Source organism: Tribolium madens, unplaced genomic scaffold (genome assembly GCF_015345945.1).
Source record: "Tribolium madens isolate multiple individuals breed KSU strain unplaced genomic scaffold, Tmad_KSU_1.1 Scaffold_11;HRSCAF=98;Tcas5.2_LG3b, whole genome shotgun sequence".
NCBI classification, from domain to species: Eukaryota; Metazoa; Arthropoda; class Insecta; order Coleoptera; family Tenebrionidae; genus Tribolium; species Tribolium madens.
Window position 1 is genome coordinate 2,846,876 of NW_025400975.1, and position 25,017 is coordinate 2,871,892.

The 25,017-nt window shown below is 32.4% G+C and overlaps 1 protein-coding gene across 2 annotated transcripts in view; it reads right to left on the reverse strand.

The window, feature by feature from the left end:
* Nucleotides 1-1,025: 1,025 nt before the first annotated feature.
* LOC123016209 (tyrosine-protein kinase Abl) overlaps nt 1,026-25,017 on the reverse strand; it is a 31,398-nt gene continuing 7,406 nt past the window's right edge. The window contains exons 2-9 of one of the 2 annotated variants that reach the window (XM_044416470.1): nt 13,389-14,933; nt 13,201-13,335; nt 13,023-13,146; nt 12,841-12,914; nt 10,304-10,536; nt 9,392-10,250; nt 5,450-6,312; nt 1,026-2,616 (exon numbers count right to left, since the gene is read on the reverse strand). In XM_044416470.1, the coding sequence (XP_044272405.1) occupies nt 2,281-2,616; nt 5,450-6,312; nt 9,392-10,250; nt 10,304-10,536; nt 12,841-12,914; nt 13,023-13,146; nt 13,201-13,335; nt 13,389-14,933 (4,169 nt within the window). In that variant the 3' untranslated portion in view covers nt 1,026-2,280. Of the gene's footprint in view, nt 2,617-5,449; nt 6,313-9,391; nt 10,251-10,303; nt 10,537-12,840; nt 12,933-13,022; nt 13,147-13,200; nt 13,336-13,388; nt 14,934-25,017 lie in introns of both variants that reach the window. The other variant, XM_044416460.1, reaches the window with a different exon arrangement.

Consider the following 25,017-nt stretch of genomic DNA (forward strand, 5'->3'; position numbering starts at 1 on the left):
ACTTTAGTTTGTTTCGTTCAATTTACTTCGTTTTTGAACCGGAGACTTATTAAGTTTGCAAAATCTTGTCCTAAAAGTCGCAAAAAAATTATATTGATATTAATTTGTTTGTTTCACTCAGTTTAACTGGTTTTTGAGCCCAATTAAGACAATTATTTTTGTTATACTTTATATATTTATTTTTTTATGTAGGCTTTTCTTTTGTCACATAATTGTTTATTCATTTATTGATGTTTGTTTGTGTTCAGTTATTGGAATACAACTATATTCTGTTGAACAATAAATGTATTATTATTTTTATTATTAAAAATAAATCAAAAAACCACAAAATTTAATCGAAAACACAAAAATCTTAGGTTTTCTGCAAAATTTCGCTAAAAGAAACCAAAAAAAACAACAAATTAAATTGAAAATTGTATTATTTTTTCACAGAATTACGTACGCCCTTTTGTCTTTTCGAAATTTAAGCTAATTTTTCCATCTTGAGACAAAAAATCACTAAATTGTTATGAAGAAAGATTATATAAAATCTTTTTCTAACTCTTACTCTTTAACAACTCAGTTTATGGAAAAAAAGTACTATTGGAAGGATTTAAATTGTAATCTTGTAAAAATAAGTGGCACCACTGCATGAGGGTGTAAAAATTCAATTGGTGTCTTATCATGTCTTTGTAAACACAAATTCTCAAATATATTTCGTATATTATTATATTTCTTCCTGGAAATTTGACATCTCTGATTTGTATAAAGCTTGTTCAAGGATGAAACAATAAGATTGCTGCATTGCTTGCAGCAGGGAGTGCAAAAAGCTTTCACTCAACTTCCAAGACATTTGTTTTCAAGCTTTGTACCTTGCATACAAAAGCAACGTCAAAGTCAACGTTTGTGGTTGTTTCGTATCAGCGACCACTCAAATACGTAAAAAAAAGCTTTCCTGAAAAAGAAAACATGAAAAAACACTTACCTACGCACACTATGTAAAAATAAATAAAAATCGACTCGGATATCAATGAAACAACTTGTTGTTTAAATTAGCAAATTTATTTTTAAATAGATACAGTCTGTTATTCCCTATCTAGAAAGCCTGTACAAAATTCAAAGGTATATATACAAAAAATATCAAAACTGCGTACTTATACAAAAATGCTAAACTATCGACAGTGCAGACTTTAGGGTCATGATACACTCCAATCACAAAATCGAGAACTACTACTTTAGAATTTTATTTTGAGTTTTGATAAAATATCATGGCACTATAACGCAAAACAAACGAGAATCAGTCATACCACATCATGTATTTTTACTCTCTATACACGATTCAGACTGCGTTTCATTCTCAATAAAATGATCTTTAAATAAACACAATCCTTCTATACCTTTAAGAAAGTTATCGGATATGGAAAAGGAATAATACACTGTAAAATCGTTTACTAATGGGAATTAATACAAATCAAGTGACACTTATTAGCAGCTATAATCCTGTGGTTCTATTTTTGCACAAATATTGAGTATATCGTTGTAAGTAATATTTTTCGAAACACACACTAGGAAAGCATAAATGTTTATGCGTTTTATAAATAACACCAAACACGTCATTTGGCAATTTGAACTAAATCAAAGTCTTGAATTAATAAAAATGAGCATATTGTATCCTACAGTAAAAACGATAAAAACAAATATACACACAAATAAAATATATACAGAAAAAGAAAATTGTAAACAAACAAATCAGACGCTTCGATTCGCTAATTTAATAGTATCTTTGGGATTGTACAAAATTTATCTCTTATAGTAACTCTACACAAACTATAGGTATTTCCTTAGCACTATTGTTGAACACTCACACGTTCAAATGATAATTTACATACAAATAAAAGACTAGCATAGGATTTTTCAATCACTTTCCCTTCGCCCCACATCGCACCGATATGAAGCAAAGGAACGTCCGAATAAGTTAAAATAAAATAAAAACAAACAAGAATTCGTGGAAAATTCTAGGACAGCTAAAAAGTAAATAAGTTATTATTGAGCACGTACACCTAAAACAATAAAATGGTATCACAGTTTAGTGAAAATAACACGGGGTCGTTCTATCGAAAATCTCCAAAAACACAAAGAGAAAATAATACAACCAATGCACTTGAAAAACTACCACCACACAGTACGTAAAAATTTGATAAATGCATGGGCTTACCTAGAAAAGTATATAATTAAATTGAGTGGTCCTAACAGTCGAATACAAGTGTATTTTTGTATTTTATATTAAATAGGATAAAGTTTCTATCGGAACACTACGTTCACCACGTCTCTGATAGTATTGTTGACTTCGTTAATATACCTAGTGTTTTCGGTGCTGTTGCGTGAACCAGCCGAACGCAATTGCCGAGCTTGAGTCTCCAAACGGGTGAGCAATTCGCGAAATTGGAACTTCGTATGAGCAGGAACTACATTGTCTGCATAGTCCATGCAGGAACCATGCAACAAACCGATTTTGTCGGATAATTGCAACCAAGTCGTCGTCGATACACTATCGTTTGATTTTATGCTACGGAGAGTCGATTCCAGGGCTTGAGACAACTCCAAAATGTTGTCCTTGCCGACCTTGTCAGTTGGGTCCTGCAAAAAATACAACAATAACCAAAACCGAGTTTCAATAAAAAAAAAGTTTTATGAAAACCTCACTCCTAGCGACTAGCGATTTTTTTCAATTTTATTTGACAATGAGTAATTTTTTGCTTGATTTTTTTGTTACAACAGAAGATTATTTGCTAATTTTTTTCTCACGAACCAATTTTCTAACCGCAAGCGATATTCTGCTCAGTGTCTTCTTCTAACACACAATTTTACGACAATGGGCGCCTTTTTTCCTCGATTTTTTATTCAATTTTTCCGATCGAACAAAACGATTCTTTGTTCAATTTTTATTACAACAGGTGATTTTATTCTCTCAATTTTTATTGCCAAAAAAAAAATCGTTTTTTGCTCAATTTTTGGTTAGAACAATTGATTTTTATTAATTTTTTTGTGACAATAGGCGATTTTTTGTTCAATTTTTTGTTTTCACGAGAATTTTTTAATAAACACAACCGATTTTCCTGCATAAACTAGTGTTAATAAATAAAATAATAATAATAAATAAATAAAATGAAAGAAAATACATACAGGCTGCGCCGGAACTCGCGCCCCAGAGAAAAGGTAAGGTATATGCTATTAAAAGAGGAAACAAGGAAGCTGTATCTTCTTAAATTGTAACTCTGTTCAATGTTATTTGTGGCTTTTATTGGCAAAATTTTTGTCCCTTTACTAAATAATTGTAAAAAAAGCATATGCAAGATCATCAGTATCATTAAATAGATATAAAAAAATGTCAAATGTCAAAAAATGAATGTCAAAATTTTAGGACAGATAGAATTTTTTAAACATTTTTTTCACGTTCCTGGTATCTTACCTTACTTGAAAATTTTCTCTGAGACGCGAGTTCTGGCGCACCTGTATATTATATTATGGCAATAGGCAATTTCTTGGTGAATTTCTTTTGTTTTGCTCGATTTTTTATTCCAAGTAGCCATTTTTTGCTCATTTATCGTTCAAACGAACGGTTTTTTGTTCAATTTTTATGATAATAGGCGATTTTAATTTGCTCAATTTATTTGTTGCCACCAGCGATTGTTTTTTTGTATTTTTTTTGAAACAATCAGTTTTTATTAACTTTTTTGTAACAATAAGCGATTTGTTGTTCAATTTTTTTGTTCTCACGACAAATTTTTAATGAACCTAACCGATTTTTCTCTACAAATTGGTGTTTTTTTAATTTTCTTGTTAATTTTTATAATAATGAGCAATTTTATTCTTGGTCACTTTTTGTTCCGACGAGCAATTTTTTGTTACGACTAACGAATATTTCTTCTTGCTTGATATTGTTTGTTGAACTTTTTTGTTACAATAAAACATTTTTTATTAAATTTTCTGTTCTCACGAGCTAATTTTCTAACCGCCACGTATTTTTTGCTTAGTTTCTTGTTCAAATGACCAATTTTTCATTAAATTTTTGGTTCGACCAATCAAGTTTTATTAATTTTTTGGTGACAATAGGCAATTTTTGTTCTCACATCAATTTTTAATGACCGCTACAGATTTTTTGTATAAACTAGTATTTTTTTTTTAGTAATTGGTAATTTCTTAATTAATTTTTACTTGCTATAAGTAATTTCTGTGACAATGAACAATTTATGGTTATAGCGAACGATTTTTTGTGATCTCTGCCGAATTTTTACTCAATTTTTCGTTGCATCGAGTAATTTTTCAAGTAATGAGTGATGTTTTGCTCAATTTTTTATTCAAAGTAGCGATTTTTTGCCCATTTTTCCTTCAAACGAACAATGAACAATTGTTTGTCAAATTTCTTATTTTCTGTGCAATTTTTAATCACCGAAACCGATTTTTTTGTACAAATTAGTGTTTCTTTGTTATTTTTTGTGGTAATAGGTAATTTCCTAATCGATGTTCTAGTGCTACGAGCGATTTTGTGACAATTTTTTGGTAATAATGAGCAATTTTTGTGATCGCTGCTAACATTTTTGTTAATTTTTGTTCCGTCGAGCAATTTTTTGTTATGACTACTGAATTTGTCTTCAGTTTTATTTGACAATGAGTGAAAAAATGTTGATTTTTTTTTACAATAGAACACTTTTTACTAAATATTCTGTTCTCACGAGCTAATTTTCTAACCACAACGTATTTTTTTGCTTAGTTTCTTGTTCAAATGACCAATTTTTCATTAAACTTTTGGTTCGAACAATCGAGTTTTAGTAATTTTTTTGTGACAATAAGGAATTTTTTGTTCAATGTTTTGTTCTTACGAGCAATTTTTAATGACCGCAACTGATTTTTTTGTACAAACTAGTGTTTTTTGTAGTAATGGGTAATTTCTTAATCAATTTTTGTTGCTATAAGTGATCTTTATGACAATGAACAATTCTATTTTTTGTGATCTCTGTCAAATTTTTGCTCAATTTTTCGTTCCAACGAGCAATTTTTTGAGCATTAAGTGATGTTTTGATAGATTTTTTATTCAAAGTTAGCAATTTTTGCGAATTTTTCGTTTAAGCAAACGATTTTTTGTCCAATTTTGATGATAATTGGCAAATTTAATTTACTCAATTTTTTTTGCCACCAGCAATTTTTGCTCAATTCCTTGTTCGAACATTTGTTTGTAAGAATGAGAGATTTTTTGTAAAATTTTTCGAGCAATTTCTAATCACCGCAATCGATTTTTTTTGTACAAAATGTTTCTTAGTCATTTTTTGTGCTAGTGGATAATTTCCTAGTCGATTTTTTAGTGCTACGAGCGATTTGGTCCCAATTTTTTTTTATAACAATAAGCAATTATTGTTAATTTTTTGTTCCGGTAAGCAATTGTTTGTGGCCGCATCTTAAAAACGAAACTCACCTTCACATCATCCTCTGGCGTCTTATTCTCCAAATTAGCCGGCTTGGCCATAATCGGGGGCTTATTCCCCGACGTAGGCGCAATGGGAGTAGCATAAATCGCCGATCCTGCCGGCCTTCCTGCAATAACCGGTTTAACCGCTTTAACCGGTGGTTTAATCGGTATTACAGGTTTCTCCTCTCCGGTAGGCGGCCAACTCTTTTTCTCCCCCTTCCCTCCCCCTTTCCCCGAATCATCCGACGTCTCAACCGGTGACACTTCACTAATCAATTCTTCATTCTTGCTATTTTTCAACGCCAACTTCGGACTCAATTGTACACTTCCAGGAGCATCCTCTTTTGGTTCCCACAACTTTTTCAAACTACTTATACTCCCCGTACTTTTTCGTTTATCCTCTCCATCGTCAATTTTCAAATTTCCACTATCTGAACTCGCCGTACTTTCTCGTTTACTCGTCTCCTGTTCCTCCTCCTGATCGACTTTTCTCAATCGTGATTTAAAATCAATTATTGAATCGTCTGGTTTGTCTTTGGTCGTTGGTGGTTTTTTCACAAGATCGATTTTTTTGAGCTGTGACACAAAACTAACTCCATTGGAGTTTTTTCGTGACGTTTGATCTTTTCTATCTTTATCGAGATTGAACGATTGTGACAGTTCGGTCACTAGTTGAGCTACAGGATCGTGACTAATGCCACTCACAGCCATCAATGGTTCTGACAATGGCGATTCTTTCAATTTGCTCTTCTGATCGGCACGTTCTTTTATCTCAGTTACCAGTTTCAATTCCATCTCTTTTACTAGTGCGTTCTTGAACACTTTTTTAGATTTATTGTCGTCTGATGGAGTCTCGTTTTCGGCATCGCCTGAAAACAAAAAATTAAAATTCTGTCAATTCTACGAATACCTAAAGACTAGGTTACGACACGATGTAAAATAAAACGTCCCCGTTCTCGATAGTTCCGTTAGTGAGGCCAGATAGCGCAGTTGTTCCTTTCCCGTTTCAGTTTTAAGAGCAAGGAAATAAAAAATGGCTGTATTTAGCAAAACGCAAATAAAAAATATAGACAGATAGAGCATTAAATACTCAATAATAAAAGATAAAGTAAAAAAAAACCAAACATTTAGCGCCCCGTCACATATTTTTAAAAATGCTGCGAATACGGTTACAGGTACAAGAAAAATATAAAAAAGAAAGTTGTAGAGAATAAAATTTTCAAGAAAAAAGTCCGCGAAAGATAATCAAATCAAATCAAATATCTTTTATCTATAAAAGTTTCGAAGTTATGAGGGTTTAAAGTTTGCACTTTGACCCTATTTATTTCTGTTGGAAAAATAATTTTCTAAGTTTTTTTACTATAGGCTATTAAAAGAAGAAACAAGGAAGCTCTATCCTAAATTGTAACTCTGTTCAATGTTATTTGTGGCTTTTATTGGCAAAATTTTTGTCCCTTTACTAAATAATTGTAAAAAAATAGACAAAAAAATGTCAAATGTCAAAAAATTTATCTCAAAATTTTTTGACAGATAGAATTTTTTAAACATTTTTTTCATGTTCCTGGTATCTTACCTTACTTGAAAATTTTCTCTGGGGCGCGAGTTCTGGCGCACCGTGTATAAGCTTATTTATTCTAAGTGAGAATTTATAACAGAAAAGTCAAAACTAAAAAATTCCTCGAGTAAAATGGATTTTTCACAAAAAAAAATTTGACAAAGTTTTTAAATAAATTACAAGGTAACATTTTGATACTACGAGGTAAAGTATTGAAGAATTTTAAACAGTAATAGTTAACAGTGTCTCGAGAGCGGTTTAATCTTAAGAAATCATGAAGTAAGTCTTTGTGACGAGGTCTTGAGTTGAAAATTTTGAAGAGTTATTTTTTACAAAAAGTAAGCAACAAAAAATGTACAATGATGGAAGCGTCATGATTTGTAGATCCGCGAAACTCTTGCGACAACACTCTCTGTACTTTAAATTAAATTCCAGCAAGTAAAAATTGGGGGTCACATGTCAGGTTTACAAAGTGTGCCTTCAGGTGTACCGCAGGGATCTGTTTTGGGTCCACTTCTTTACATTATTTTTATAAATGATATAGGATATAATTTTGATAGTGATTATAGTATATTTGCTGATGATCTTAAGATATTTAGAAAAGTTTCGGAATCTCGTGACATTTCTGTATTACAATCTGATTTATATAAGTTACAAGACTGGTGTGCAAATAACAAAATGTTTTTAAATGTTGAAAAGTGTCAGTCTATTGTTTTCAGCAGGAAAATCTCTCCAACCCTACCGAATTATTTTATTAATAGTACAAAAATTACAGTAAAACAGTCTGTGAGAGATTTAGGTATATTACTTGATAGTAAATTAACTTTTATTCAACATTTTGAATTTATCATTTGTAGAGCTAATAAGGCACTTGGCTGCATAAAACGTTATTGTCGTGATTTTAGAAATTTTAATTCCATCTAAATGCTATTTGTTTCACACGTACGTTCAATACTCGAATATGGTTCGATAATCTGGAATCCGCATTACAAAATTCATGTTGGTAGGCTTGAAGCAATACAGTTTAAGTTTTTTGCTGCCTTATTATGTGCAAGATAATTACAATATTTCCTTAAATTATATGTCTCTTTCTACACTTGAAATTAGAAGAAGATATCAGGCTTTATGTTTTGTTTATAAACTTTTAAATAATTTGTTTAATGATACTTCAATACTAAATTTAATTAATTTTCACGTTCCACAGTATAATAGTAGATCAAACCAATTATTCAAAATTTCGTTTGCACACAATAATTATCTGTTTAATTCTCCTCTAAAATCACTCAAAACCGTTTCGGTGGTTTCTAGGGGGAATCAAAATGACATGGTAAGTGACGCACTTGACTTGACTTGATGTGACTTACCATGACATTTTGATTCTCCCTAGGAACCCCCAAAACGGGTTTGAGTGATTTTCAATAACTTTTTCAGCTGAGAGATATTGCCCATTGCAAGTTTTAAAATTGACACAGTGTATAAATTATAAACAATAAAGGTCCTAATACTGATCCTTGAGGAATACAAAATCTATTATACCTCTATCTTCAATGGTTTAGGTCCTAAAGACGTTCAAGTGATGAATATATTTTTACCGGTGGTCAAAAGACAAAAAATTAATTTAAACCTAAACGGTTGAAGATAGAGATATGGCCTCGAGGACTTTTTCGTAGGAAATTTAATTCTCTACAACTTTGTACCCTGCACTTTTGTTGTACCGTATTCGCAGCGTTCTCAAAAATATCGAAAACAGTATTAAACATAAATTATAAACAATTATCAGTTTGCGTTCCGCCCAATATTTTTGAGAACGCTGCGAATTCAAAAAAGTGTAAGAAACAAAATTGTAGAGAACAAAATTTGCTACCAAAAAACCCGCGAACCATATTTCTATCTTCAACAGTTTATGTTTAAATTGCTTTAAAGTGTTCCTCTGGCATTGAATCACCAGTAAAAATAAAATGAATCCGTCGCTTGAGCGGCTTTGAACGTCTTTGAGGCCTAAACCATTAAAGATAGAGGTATGGTCTCGCGGACTAGAAAATTTTACTCTCTACAATTTTCTTTCTTACATTTTTCTTGTATCTTTAACCGTATTTGCAGCATTTTAAAAAACATGAAACGGAGCACAGATTTTAAGTTTTCAATATTTTTTTTCTCATATTTCTCGTGAAAAATTTAATCGTTCGTTTTTCACAGCTTATTAAGAATGTAAAGCTCGACATTTTTGCATATTTTCCAAGCAATTAGTAGACTGGTTGAATTTAAATTAATTGGAAACAAGCTGCTACTAATTTTTTCACCAAAATTTTGACTTGGTAATTTCCATTTAAAGAAAAAACAAACTTTGTGTAGTTCTCCGTAGTCAATACTAATCTATCGACTATCGAACTCACTTAAATCGGGAAAACTTGGTGGTGGTGGAAGTGGTTCTAGTGGGGACCCCACTGCAGGTACATCCGAGTCGATACTCATCGGACTTTTTCCATCTTGACTCGGACTCGTAAAACTAAGACTAGTTCGTTGAGGACTCTTCTCTTTCGCATCCTCTTTATCTTTAAAGCTATTACAACTGTCAGTCGACGGTTCTCTCTTCTTCAAACTCACACCAAATCGCGAACTCGCCTCTTCGACCGAAGGCTGTAACGTACTAACATCACTATTCTCATTACTTTCTTCATTTTTGACTTTCTTCGTAGTAAGGGGGGAAATTGGTATCACTTTCTTTCTCAATTCAGCCGAAACTGTCATAACACCATCTGGGACATCAATCGGCCCGTCGAATTCTTCCGGAGGTGGAGGCAGATCGGTGGGAGGTGGAGGAAACTCCAAATCGGCCAAAGTCGGTTGTACCGCTCTGGAAGGACTCCCACCCCGGAAACTGTTTTGCGTTGCACGAAAAGTCCGGAGACTGTTCCGGACATCTCCGGTATTATTCCTCGATAAATTTCGCGTTCGGGATAATTTCGCCGATGTGGGGGAACTGGGAGGGTGCGTTGCATGAAACGTTGTAACACCTCCAGAAGAGTTACTGCGTATCATTTGAGGTTGTGTCCTTATATTAGTCCTTGGTGACAAAGACCTGGGAGTAGTCTCAGTGGGTTCGACATTGTGAGGGGGCGCATCTTCATTCGTTGACATTCCGCTTTGTTTTAAAGATTCAAGATACGCCCCTATTCGAGCACCTTTCGGTAAAGTGCCATATCGACTGATTGCTTTTCGGACATTTTGCACTTCAAGTGCCGCCACTTGGACCTAAAAATACAATTAAATAAAATTCGGATTAACAAAATTTCAAAAATTCTTACAGCAGGAGTTAAGTCTTTTGTTTTAGTCTTTTTCCCTCTCTGTTCCAAGCCCCTGTTACCCATGATGGGGGCTCGTTTGAATGAACCGGTTGTGCATCCAAGATTGCTTACGGATGAAACTTCCGGATAAGAATGAGCACCGGAGTCGTCCGTGTCTGGTGTTTGGTCTTGGAGGTCGCTCTCGCTGTCCCCTTTAGTACTCGCGGTTAGGTTCTGAAGTTCACGGGTTAAACCTGTACAAGCAGAAGATAAATGCATCACAAAAAATAAATGTAAAAGTGGTTAAATAAGTAATAAAAGTGAAAATTGGCTTAAAAATGACACTTTTGTTCAATGACAATAAGGCAAGAACCTACTTTGTTTTTTTATCGAATCTATTAAGTTACAGTTTACAAAAAAAATTCTTACACTTTGCATTAAATCAAAACCCTGATAATGACTTTTATAAAAGAATTTCACGATTCTACCATAATTCATGAGGAAATAAGTGCTTCAATTTTAAATGTTGATCATTTTAATGAATATATCAGTCGTTATCAGTAGTTTAAACTATAATTAATTAAACAAGAATGAAAAAAAAAACTGAGCGCTTTTTGAATGTTTTACAATTCTGGTTTAATTAGAAGAGGTGTTTTGAAAATGCGAATAAATTTGATCCCCCACTTGATATAAACAAAAAATTATTTAAAAAATATGTACAAATTTATTCCTCCAAATTAATAGCTGATTAAAATACACTACGCCTAAAAATTAAGAAAACAAATATTTCTAAAAATTTTTGATAATTTTTGTGAAAGTCTGTTCTACAGACTGTTCCGTTTTTATTGTTACAAATTTAAACAGGTGATAGAATATTCAATTTTAAGATAAAAGTTCCTATGAACATGTATCAAAAAATTGCATCTTATAATGTATTTTTTCCAATATTTCAGAAACCATTGTAGATAAAATTACACAATTTGGTACAACTAATAATCTTTATACACCCAAACGAATTCAAAGATAAAATGTCGAAATTATTACTCAGAAGCGTCCTAAATTTCATAGTTTTTCACAAAAAAGGTCTCTTGCATTTTTTCGATATAACTTATTACCGTTTTTGAGTAAAATCAGCTTACCATTTGTCTTACAGACCATAAAGCGGAGAAAAAATAAAAATTAAATTCGTTTTATCTATTCTGCAATAGTGGAAAAACCTCATTAAAAAACGCATTTCTTTCAAGGGGTGTAGCTCCCTTACATATTTTTTTTGATACATGTTTATGGCTTAAAATTAAACATTCTATCACCTTTTTCAATTTGTAACAAACAAAATGAAACACCAGAATATTTAAAAAAAAAAAAACCTTTGGCAATTTTATTTTCCTATGCTACCACGAAATCCTACGAAATAGCACAAGAAAAAACAATAATTTTTAGTCCGGCATGAGCTGGATAGCTTGTTTATTCAGTTTAAATTTGCTTTTTTGTATTTTTTTATGTCAAATTGTCGCTGAGACATCTGACTTTTAATAAAAAAAGATCTTCATCAAAATGAGAACACCAATTTTATTTTCATTTTTTTACAATTTTGCATTAGTTATTTGTTTAAATTTAACAAAAACCTAAAAAATTAAAAAAGTATATACAGGTGTTCGTTCGTTTTTCGAGCTCCACTATGAGGATTTCAGTTATTATTATGCTGAACAATAATCTGAAAGAAAATTTATTGTCATTCTTATTTTTTGAATTATTGAAAAAAACGGAAATTTGTAGTTTTTAAGTAGGACGTTCTTAAGGCACTTTCTTACAAGGAATCTAAATCTGTCATCGCATTTTCCAAGGCGCTCTTGATGTCAGAGTTACAACATTCAACTTTGGATTTTCTTATGATTTCTGCATTTTTGAAAAGTCTTTTTGTTCCTGATTACAATGATATATCACACGATACAATCAAAATTTACATGCTGATTAAAATTAAGAAAAAGCGTTTTTGCGAAGTGTGCTTTGGAAGAAACGCCACCAATATTAATTAACAAACTAAATTTTGAAAGTTCAATTAATAAGGCGAGCAGAACTCTTAAATTTTAATCGAATTAATTATAATTAATTAATTATTATTAAAAAAAATAGTTTTTAAGTAGCTAAGCTTGACGTAAATGTAACTTCCAAACCCAAATTAAATTGAACTGTCAAGATTTAGTTTGTTAATTAAAATTGATGGCGTTTCTTCCAAAGCACTCTTCGCAAAAATGCCTTTTCTTAATTTTGATCAGCATGTAAAATTTGATCATATCATGATCACATCGTTTTCACAAATTTAAAAAAAAAAATAATTTTTCAAATTCAATAAAGTTAACAAATTTTTTCTCTCGTGTGATAACAGTAACAGTAGTAGAAAAAAAATTTGCCAAAAAATCTCACAACTACAAACTTAAAGCTTCAAAATGTTTTTTTTTTCGATGATGTGTAGTGTATGTCGACTTGATGTAAGATGAAAACGTGTGTGATCCATGCGTAAACGAACCAAAAAATACCTTTAAATCTTTTTTTAATACCGTTTAAATCAGATCCTTCATCTCCCGCATTGTCTCCTTGTCCTTGATCGTCGAAAGTGCTATCCCGGAACGAACTGCAAGAAGACAGCAAGCTGCAAACGAATTAAAATCACCACACAATTTGTTAGGGTTAGTATGTGCATTCGAAAAGCAAATACGGGTGCGACATGCAAACAAATTACCTTGTACGTTTAGGAGGTGCCGGTGCTTGTTTACCCCTCTTGTTGGTGGTGCGTCGCATTTGAACCAAGTTGTTCTTCGAACCTCCGGTAAATGTTGACAATTTTGATGTTACACTCATGTTATCTACAAAAACAGTAACATTTCCTTTATTCGAATATTTTCTTTATTTGACCTCACCTGCCGCCGATTGATCGGTGACCCCAACCAAGCCATGAATATTCCCCGTACTTCCCGAATGTGACTTTTTATAAGACATGTGCGGCGTCCCTAAAGGTATCGCACTTTCATTTCCTTGCAACTGCTTCTCGACTTCTACAAACAGAAAAGCTTTGAAATAAACAAAACTGTCCCTTTCGCACACCCACCTTCAGTAATACTCGACTCTTGAAACATATTCTCCAGCGAATTATGTATCTCTTTGAAGGTAGGCCGATCTTTGGTGTGCCATTGCCAACACTGTCTCATCAATTCGTAGATTTTTGGAGGACACCCCGGTGGACACTCCATCCTGTATCCCTTTTCTAGCATATGATAGACATCAGTCAAGTCCACTCCTGGATACGGCGACATTCCATACGTTGCAATTTCCCATAGTAGAATCCCAAAAGCCCAGACGTCCGATTTCGTCGAGAATTTATTATAGGCGAGTCCTTCAGGAGCAGTCCATTTGATCGGGAATTTGGCACCTGCGTGTGCTGTGTAAGTATCGTCGCGCATCAAACGAGCCAATCCGAAATCAGCGACTTTAACCAAATGGTTCTCGCCGACGAGGCAATTCCGAGCTGCTAAATCCCGATGGATGAAATTCCGACTTTCAAGATAGCTCATCCCACTGGCAATTTGTGTGGCAATGTACATGAGAACAACAGCGTTGATTTGTTCCTTGTTACCGTTTCGGAGGTAATCCAGAAGGTTTCCTTTACTCATAAATTCAGTTATTATGTAGAAAGGTGGTTCACGGGTACATACACCCATCAATTGTACCAAATTCGGGTGTTTCATCTCTTTCATAATTGCGGCTTCTTCAAGGAAATCCTTCAAGGCCATAGTATCCTCTTTGAGTGTTTTAACAGCCACTGTCATATTGTACCTCTTCCATACCGCCTCGTATACATCTCCATATTGTCCCCCACCCAATTTATGCCTCATCACGATGTCTGTCCTGTTGATTTCCCATTCGTCCGGCTCGGGACTCAATGGAAACACTGTTGGTTTGTTATGTTTCGGTGCAGGATACAACAACTGTGTTATTAATCCGTCCGCTAACATCGAATGGTGATGCACCAATTCCGCCAACGTATTGAACTTGCTTTCAGCCGTGACAAAAACTTTACCTTCTGCATCCTCATTGATCCTGTAGTGATACACCCGACCTTCATACCTCAACGATATACTTCTTTGACCAGGACTACTCTCCGATTCCCTCACCAGAAAACTACCATTTATTCCCGAACTTAGTAGATATTCAGCAGCGTTTCGTGAAATCGGTCCATGGTACCACGAATGCTTCTCTAGGGAATTCACCGGAGTGACGTAATTTGATGGTACCCAACCGATTTGGTTCGACGTCGAATGAGCCTCACACCATTCACCACTTTTGTTGTAACTCAAGATGCGCACTTGTTCGCCTTTCTTAAGGCTAAGTTGATTTTCACCGCCCGATTGGAAGTCGTACAAGGCCACAAACAGCTGCGGATCGTCTTCCTCCTGCGCTAGGAGATTCTCCTTCGATGTCCATCTGTTGGCGGTTTCGAGCGACATGGGCGTGGAAGGTGCACCGGAACCGGAAGAACCTGACAAAGTACCAATCCCACCGCCGGAACCCAGCGTGTTGGTATTGAGAGTTCCCGGAGGGTCGGTCTCGGGTAGGCTGGGTATGTGCGGAAGCGGTCGGCTCTGAAGGAGAGCTTCTGTAACGACAATGACTAATCAGTGGAAAAAAATTCACGATAACGCTACTACACCTACAACCAATTAAAAATACCACTGATAAGGAAAAAAACAAACGCTTATTTATTCGAGTGTATACGATAGTATACAGGAAATTGTAGCGAAATGGATCGTTTCCGTCGCTGGAGATAAGAAAAAACGCAAATTTTTATTATTTCAATCAACAAAATCTAATGGAATTGAACACAACCAGAAAATTTAGTTGAAATGAGTAATTTTACTGTCTGAAACAGGTGTCACGTTCGCTACCAAAACTAAATATTAAATTACAACGTCCCTTGCCGGAAAATTTTACGGAAAGCTTTTAGTACTTTCCTCTCACATGAATAAATAAACACACTCTTCGTCAAAACTTAAAAAAGTCAGTGGCGTAACTAGAAAATTTGGGCCCCCCACGCGAAAGTCTGTTGGGTCCCTCTCTTCTCTGGTTTCGGAGAAGAGAGTAGTATAAAGTATAAGAAGAAACTAAAAAATGCAATCCTTGTAGATTATACATACAGGGTGTCAATTTTAAAACTTGCAATCTAGAACTAAAAAAATTATTGAGAATCACTCAAAACCGTTTCGGTGGTTTTTAGGGGGAATCAAAATGGCATGGTAAGTGACGCTCCTCCACCCACCCTTCAGGCCACAGCCACCTTAAATTGAAAATTTTAAATGGCACGACTCTACTTGCGATACATCGTTGGAAAGCCCATAACAAGCGCTTTTCAAAAATGTCATACAAACAGCCTATTTGGTAAAGCCATTTTTTCAATTATTCAAAAACAAAGACGTTAAATTTTCATTTTTTTTTTTTATTATATTCAAGGGTGGGTGGAAGTGTGTCACTTATCATGTCAATTTAATTCCCCCTAGGAATCACCAAAACGGTTTTGAGTGATTATTAATAACTTTTTAAGTTGAGAGAAATTGCCGATTGCAAGTTTTAAAATTGACACAGTGTATACATACAGGGTGTTTAGAAAAGGATATCTCCGCTGATGTGACGGTGACAGGCAGAGTTAAATACAGTAAAGAAGAAAAATTCTGCAGTTATTTGTTTTTTATTGCATTGGCTTATAATAATTTATGTACGCCCTTTAAAAATTTTTAAACTAATACTATTATTATTATTATTATTATTATTATTTTGGAAAGGGCCCTTTATCCCAAGGGCCCCCCGCGGCCGCGGGCTTTGGCGGGTGGGTAGTTACGCCACTGAAAAAAGTTCCTTTTAAAATAATGCGCTCTAATTTTTGACGATCGATTTGCCCTCTAATTCCAAAGAGGAAAAGCACCGTTCAAATCGTTGGACTGTTACAACGGTACAACTAATGGTAAATGCAACAACAACAACAACTGATAAATGACCCGATTTTATCGCAAAAACGGCACGTGACAACTAATCGACGCACGATTTTTAGATAAAAGACGCAACAGAGCTCGAAATTATTTGCAACTTTCGTTATTTCTGGTTTTACAGTTCGGTTCTGATACTTATCGCAACAGGGATTTTAAATGGAGTGAACAGTGATGGATGAGCTCAAACGACTTGTAAAACAATGACCTGATGTGAGGCAGGTGCAATTGAAAGAGACTGCTCGTGTCTATTATAGAAAAACGACGAAAAATGCCAGATCAAAAGATTTTTATGAATGAATGATCAAACAAAATAATATCCAAATATAAAGTAAACGCTAGTAGTTGTTTAAAATTGAACCTTGCAACTTTTTGTATAAAATAAGATTAATAACAGTAAAATTCCCCCTTGTAGTGGTGTCCGAAATGAAAAGTAGAAAATATTAGATTTTGCATTTAATATCGAATGAAAAATAGAAACACAACAGAGAATTGATTAGATAAGAGATTAAACAATGCCATGAAAAATGGTGTTATGTAAAAACGAACGTAAATCTGCATAGATAATCTATTATATAAACTACTGTTTAAACCTGATAAATGGTAGAGAATACGCTTTTTCAACAGGGAGGAAATTTATAAAATAAAAATTGTATTTCCGATTCTGAACTTTTTAACATAGAAAATCTTAACATAATAAACAAAATTATCCAGAAATATTACATAGGATGCGCCAGAACTAGCGCCCCAGAGGTAAAAATGTTAAAAAAATTCTATCTATAAAAATTTCGAAGTCATGAGAGTTTAAACTTTGCACTTTGATTCTATTTATTTCTGTGGGAAAAATAATTTTTCAAGTTTTTTTGCTACGGGCTATTAGAAGAGGAAACAAGGAAGCTGTATCCTAAATTGTAACTATGTTTAATGTTATTTATCTTTTATTGACAAAATTTTTGTACCTTTACCAAATAATTATAAAAAAAACATATACAAGATCATCAGTATCATTAAATAGACATAAAAAAAATGTCAAGTATCAAAAAATAAATTTCAATTTTTTTTGACAGAGAATTTTTTTAATATTTTTTCCATGTTCCTGGTATCTTGTCTTACCTGAAATTTTTCTCTAGGGCGCGAGTTATGGCGAGTATTTACATATTTTTTTAAATTTAAACTTAAAGTCAGAAAAAGTACTGCTTTTTCATTCACTTTACAAACGATTTTACAAAAAAAAACCTTTGCTTTGCTTTTTACCTAATAATTAATAAAATCTCGAAATTCGGAGAAGGCAACTTTGGTTTATTGTCTCAACTTTTAACCTAATTAAAATTTCTGCACAATTATGAAAACCACCTTGTATATAACTAAAGTTTCACCTGTAGTTTTTTTTATGGCTGAAGAAGCTTTCTAGTGCCTTAAGATTGGCATTTTAAGCAAAACAAAAAATTCTTCTTGATTAAAATTACTTTCATTTTGTTATAAAATAAAAACTGTTTAGTTTAAATAATTTTTCCAGAGTTTTTTCCTTAATCTCGAATGCAATAGAACATTCAACCCTGTTTGAACAATCTCCAATAAATCTAATTAAATAGAGAGCAGTCCATAAATAACATTAAATCTGTTAGAACCATTACGGCGATCATAAAACCGAGTTTTAATTACAGACAGCACAAAACAGCTCGTCAACTACCACCATCTTAATAAAAAACAATAAACGTTTCGATGCAGAAAGTGCTTTTAAAACTTTCGCTTTTTCTTCTACATTCATTCGAACTAAGTGAACCAACAACACCGTCTTTTCTAAAATAGGACCGAAGAACCTTGCCAAGGTCTGGCTTCCGTAATTACCACCTTTGAAACGTTCTGGGAACAGTTAGAGAATAGAAGAGAGGTTACTGTACTCTCATTTCAATTCTGACTACTGAAAGAGGAAGAAAAACAGCAAAAAACAATTACCGACAAAAATGGTAACCTTGTCAAGGCCCCACCCTATCAACTCTCCCGGTGGCAGTGACAAATACCGTAAACTGATCATAACGACAGTGTAACTACATATTTATTATTACAGAGAAGTTGCGATTGTATCTTGCAATTAAAACTTCTTATCTACGAGTAATTTAATTAAAAAGTCTGCATTGTTAAGCGAAATATAAATTTGATTTAGAAACAATGACAAGATGATTCGTTACAGGAGCGAAATAAAGTTAATTAATGTAAAACCAAATAAACAAAATTTCCTCTTATCCAAACTCTGAAAATTTTTATTAAATTGGCATTGAAATTTACTCCTTTAGTCTCACGAGTGACATTTTTTTACAAAAACTATAAAAATCTCACAAAAATAAGAAATCTATCAATTATTATTAATGAAAAAAAGATTACGTTCCTCTTATGTGTGACATAGTAGAAGTTACAAGTATACTTGATAAATCTCTAAACTAAAAATAGTAGATTACATACCGAGATAGAAAATGTTTCATTATTGTCGAGAGATTATCTAAAAATGCGTTTAATTGTGACAAAAGTGGGACTAGAAAACAAGAGTAGTAGTAATATAGGTGAGTACGAAGAGGTCAGTATTGAGTCACTTTCCAACCTCAGACAAGGTAAGAAAAGTCAACATTACAAATACGGTTGTGAATAAAAAATATTTTTAACTTTGCCGCGCTTTTTACAAAAAACAGGAAGTCTGAGAACGCCAAATGTCAACTAGCAAAAAATGTATAATCCAGCTTTATTGTAATAATGATTGGTTTTATAATTCCTTAGTACTTAATAGTCACTCACAAACACAATAGTGGAAATATGAATAACTGCGGCTTTAGACTTCTACTATGATATTCTGAAATCTAATATTTGTAAGTTATTATTAGCGAAATAAACAAAATTTCAGCCATTTTCTTAAACTTCCACCATTCCATAGCAGAAAATTCCATCTAATCACCGATTCAACTCGCTATTATCTGTACAGTTAGAGCTCAGCGGCAGCAATTTTGTCTGTATATGGCGTATTCCAATTCGATTTATTTCACCAATAAAACATAAAAAAAAGTTTTTTACACGTTCACCGTTTCCGTTTTTCACACAACGCGTCCGTTAGACATAATTAAAAAATACAGGCTGTTCTGAGTAAACCCCACATTAGAAGTATTGGGAGTTCTAACAGTGATATTTATCTAAAATTTTGACTATAGCCATAATCGTTTAGATCCTGTTCAATGAAAATATTTTCAAGATGGCAACACTTCCGGTTACACCTGAAATGGGTATCGATTTTGTTATTTTCAATAAAAGGTTATGTTTTTTATTGCGTTTTTGGATTACTCAAGTAATTTTTAGACTTTTTGAATTTTTTTAAATTTGCATCTTCCTCTCAAAAAACCGATAATTCTACCATTTTTAATTGTTTTGAAATCGTATTTAGGCATATGAAAAAGAAAGGTTAGATCTTTTCTTTCGTGTATTTATAATTGGAAAAATATTTTTCCAACAACTGAATTTTTTCAAATGAAAGGCCCCAATATTTTCTTCACTAAATGAAAGAGAATTTAATTCTGCATCGATCTGTATCAACATTCCTGTACTTAAATTTAATGATTTCCAAGTTATTTTGACTTTTTTTTGACAATGAAAGAAAGTCATTACTATCCATGGTAGTTTACTCTCTGAAAAAACGGCAAGTTTCTTTTCACAATTGTGTTATTCTTTTCGTAAATACAAATTAAATTTATTTAATCTAAAGTTGAATAACTTTGATATTCTATTTTTTTTATTTCTATGACAATCTGTGATAAAGTAGATATGGTTAATGAATTTCTCACAATATCAAAAATAGTTATAATTGAATATCAAAAATATACGATAAAATTGAATTTTATCTTTGAGAGCAATTTAGAGTTGAGGAGTCAGCCGAGACGCTAATATGCTCGAAAAGATAATGAAAATTTTATCGTCATGTACAATATAAAATTTTATTCAATCCTCACTAATTTTGTAGTCAATTTGGTCGATATTTATAAATGTCAAAGTAAAATTCAACAATGAAATCTAATGTTAAAGATCGTTAACAACTAACAACCGCAGATATACAACAACGGATGTATTTTTTTAGCATCTAGACGATAAATTTTAATTTTAACATGAAGAAAAGAGTAGATAAAATTCAATTTTAACATAGAGGATTGAATAAAAGTTATTTAACTTGAAAACTATCAAACATAGGTATAGGGAATGTTAATACAGATCGAAGCAGAACTAAATTGTCCTCCATTTAGTAAAAAAATTGAGTGTTTCATTTAGAAAAAGTGAGTTAAGGGTATTTGAAGTTTCCTAAACGTAACCTTACATTTTGGCGGTTTGTTAATTATTTTTCCAATTATGAATTCACCAAAGGAAAGATCTAACCTTTCTCTCTCGTATACCCAAATACGGTTTCAACATAATAAAAATGGTAGAGTTATTGATTTTTGAATAGGAAGATGCAAATCCATAAAATTTTAAATAGGTCTAAATATTTTGAAAACGGTTAAATTTATATAGGTATAGAGAAGGCTAATGAAAACTTTCTCAAAATCACTTGAGTAATCCAAAAACCCAATAAAAACAGAACTTTCTATTTAAAATAACGTAGTTGATATCCACTTCCAGTGTAACCGATTATAGTTATAAACAAAATTTTGGATAAATATTTGTTGCTTCTAATGTGGGGTTCAGCCAAAACAGCCTGTATAAAAAGCCCTCGACATGTCATCCCTACCCAAACATTTTTTAATTTGATTAGAGCCGGTCCTGTACGTTGTATACAGTGACAGATCAATGTATCCGCCACGTTAATTTACAAGCAGACGACGCTCACCCACGTGAACATGTTGTAAAATACCGCATTACATCGTGTTGGTAAACACAAACAGTATAAGAAGCAAAATCACCGAAATCACGATATCTGGAACGGAAGAAATGAAGAAAAGATGTCGTCTCGTGCAAATACACCCACATCATCTTTGAAAAAGACGACTCTCCTTTCGGCAAACAACTGAAAAGCTGAAACGCATTCAAATTCTCTTCTATTGGTTCAATGAAAACTGCTGGAAAATCGATGGAATTAGCTGCGTCTGCTACGATTTCAGACGAGACACAACTTTTTGGATAGTCTGAAAGTCCTGGAATTACAAAAACACGACGATTCGCGTCTTGTAACAGAGACGTATCGAGTTTTGTTTGATACTCTTAGGACGTTTACATTTCAAGCAGAACCCACACGTATAGGGTTTTAATAAAAAAAGATCAAAAGCAGCCAACTAGAATGAATTCGGATGCAGAACGTACCCTTATTTTATACTTTGCTCCCACGATTTTTACGACACATACACTTAGGGTGATTGAAACATAAAAATATTATTTAAATGCAAATCAAGACATACACGACGGTATAAGATTTACCGTCACCCAATGAGGTCACCAATTGAATTTCGACTCTGTATAAAGTGTAAAATTGTTACTTTTTTAGAATTGCATAAGTTTTATTTTTTTTTAATTTGTGGTTTATTAAAACTTAATTTTTTATTTAAAGTTATACAATTTTTTTAATTGCTAAAAAACTAAACCTAGATTATTTATTTATTTAGCTTTTTACTCAACTATTATTAGCGAATTTCTCCAAAATAAAATTGTATTTTTTTTGTCAAATTTATTGTTGTTAGTTTACCAATGCGAAATAATTTTTTATTGGGAACAAAAGTAAATCTGCACTAATTATTTATTAAGTGGATTGAACGCAACACATGGTAAGAAATGATAGGTGAGGTTTATTTATTGACAGATAATTAACGATAATCCAACAACATGAAAATTGCGGATGTGATAATTTTTCTAGTTCAGTGACTTTTATTCTGCAAACACTGTATGAATATACTAGACATATTGACTTATGTGTTTATGCTTACCTTAAAAGTATGTTTCCGATTATGGTGCTTCCTGTCTATGTTTCTAAACACACTTGTGTGTTTTTCTAATTTTACCGTGAAAATATTAAAAAAAAAAAACTGTTAATAAGTCACACAATCAATTTTTATTTTATCATATACATTGTGTACCAGAACTCGCGCTCCAGAGAAAAATGCCATGTAAAGTAAGACTTCAGGAACAGAGAAAAAAGTTAGAAAATTCTATCTACAAAAATTTCAAAGTTATGAGAGTTTAAATTTTGCACTTTGGCTATTAGAAGAGGAAACAAGGAAGCTTTTATTGGCAAACTTCTTTACCTTTAATAAGTAATTATACAGGGTGCGCCAGAACTCGCGCCCCAGAGAAAATTTTCAAGTAAGGTAAGATACCAGGAACATGAAAAAAATGTTTAAAAAATTCTATCTGTCAAAAAATTTTGACATATATTTTTTGACATTTGACATTTTTTTATATCTATTTAATGATACTGAGGATCTTGTATATGTTTTTTTACAATTATATAATAAAGGGACAAAAATTTTGCCAATAAAAGCCACAAATAACATTGAACAGAGTTACAATTTAGAATACAGCTGCCTTGTTGTCTCTTTTAATAGCCTATAGCAAAAAAACTTGGAAAATTATTTTTCCAACAGAAATAAATAGAGTCAAAGTGCAAACTTTAAACCCTCATAACTTCGAAATTTTTATAAATAATTTTTTTTTAACATTTTTCCCATGTTCCTCGTATCTTACCTTATATGGCATTTTTCTCTGGGGCGCGAGTTCTGGCGCAGCCTGTATAAAAAAAACATATACAAGATCATCAGTAACAATAAACAGACACAAAAAATGTCAAATGTCAAAAATTTTTTATAGAGTTTTTTAAACTTTTTTCCCATGTTTCTGGTATGGAACATCTTACTTATCTTACTTGAAATTTTTCTCTAGGGGGCGAGTTCTGACACCCTGTATACATAACTAATGACTAATATTTTTAATAACTACTTTCCTACAATGTAATAATTTTTTTAAATCCCAACCTAACAAAAAATTCTTTTACTCGGATTTTGTAAAATTGTTATTCATCGTTATATATTTTCTAATAATAAACAACGACCAACTCGAAGAGTAATTATCTTTAGTTACAACCTGGGGTTCAACGTTTCGTTAAAAATAAAATCTTTTTTTTCAGTTTACAGACAAAATTTACAACATGAGAACTAGAAATGTCAATAAAAGCTGTAGCTGGTTTAAAATTACTAATTAAAATTAAGCAAATTGAATTTGGTTGCAGCTAAATTAATTCCAATTATTACAGTGATGTTTTTGGAGTAAGGAAAAAACGGAATTATTCGTACCAAATTTAATTTAATATGCGAACCAAACTATAATTTTTCGTAAGCAGTGGGAATTAGAAAGTCAACTTTTCAACCATGAGAAAACAGCACAAATATAACAATTTTGTCTGATTTAATAAATTTGTCGAAATAATCACACAATTCTTTAATTTCGGTCGCATTGTGTTTTTGATGTATCAAAGATTCCCAAAAATGACACATTCAATTTAGGCCGTGTTTGAGACTTTTATATCCCCCCAGGAAGAGTCAAACTATCATCAAAGACGCAAACAATTTGCCAATTTTCTCCCCTACTGTTTTTACGAGTATATATCAGACAAAACAGAATCCGTCTCATCAATTATTTTGATAAAAGAAAATAGTAAAGATCTTACTTCCGATTCTCGTATTTACACCTACACGTCTGCAAAAAAATGAAACTCTCACGAGACCCATAAACCATCGTGTGGAGAATTTAAAACACCTATAATTAAGGATAACAACAGCAATCAGTGATCACTGATTCTGTAATTATCGTAACAGTACAAGAAACGCAATTTTCTTTTGCAACCTACAAACCAAATCGTTGGAAAAATCGGTTCTTTTGCTGAATTGATAGAGAAACTGGCATTTTCCCACCCATTAGTCGGTTTATCTAACCCAGATATTACAAAATAAAAAATATTTATTTATTTCATGATTTTCTTATGCAATTCAAGGGTACTTCACATTGTCACAATACCGACAAAGTGTAAAACTGCCGCTGTTTGTTGTACTAACAACATAATTTGGTGTAATATTTTTTATCAATAACAAGATTTGTTTATTTTGGAGACGTTTGAAACTTCCATTGAAGAAAAAGAAACAAGATAAAAACATTCAAATTGGAACATTTAATTAAAAATTTGTTGTATCTCTAGCAGTAATCAATGACATAAAAATATGCTTACGCAAGATATATTCCAAACAGATGTTCCTGCTATTCAATTGACAGTCAATTGTGTGAAAAACTACTGATACAGATGATAAATATAAATACAAAGGATCATTATTTGATTGTTACAAAAATTCGTGTTGACCTAAATACATTTTTTTTTTTAATTAAAAATCATTAAGAAGGTTCTTCCTCGGTATAAATAATGATAATTATACTCCTAGTCTGTCTAGATTGATTTTTTTATTTTAAAACTATCAATTTAGTCATTTAGTCTCATTAAGTCATTAGCCGTTTAACGACAAGATGGCGGATAATAACCACAATGAGTCTAAAATAAATAATCCAAAATTTTGCTTTTAAAAATTCAATAAATGTTCTAACTTGAGCCAGTAATATTCAAAAAAATATTTTCACTTATTTTTCAGTTTACTAAAAAAAATAAAAATCAATAAATGTTAAAATATTAAATATAAGTTAAAATAC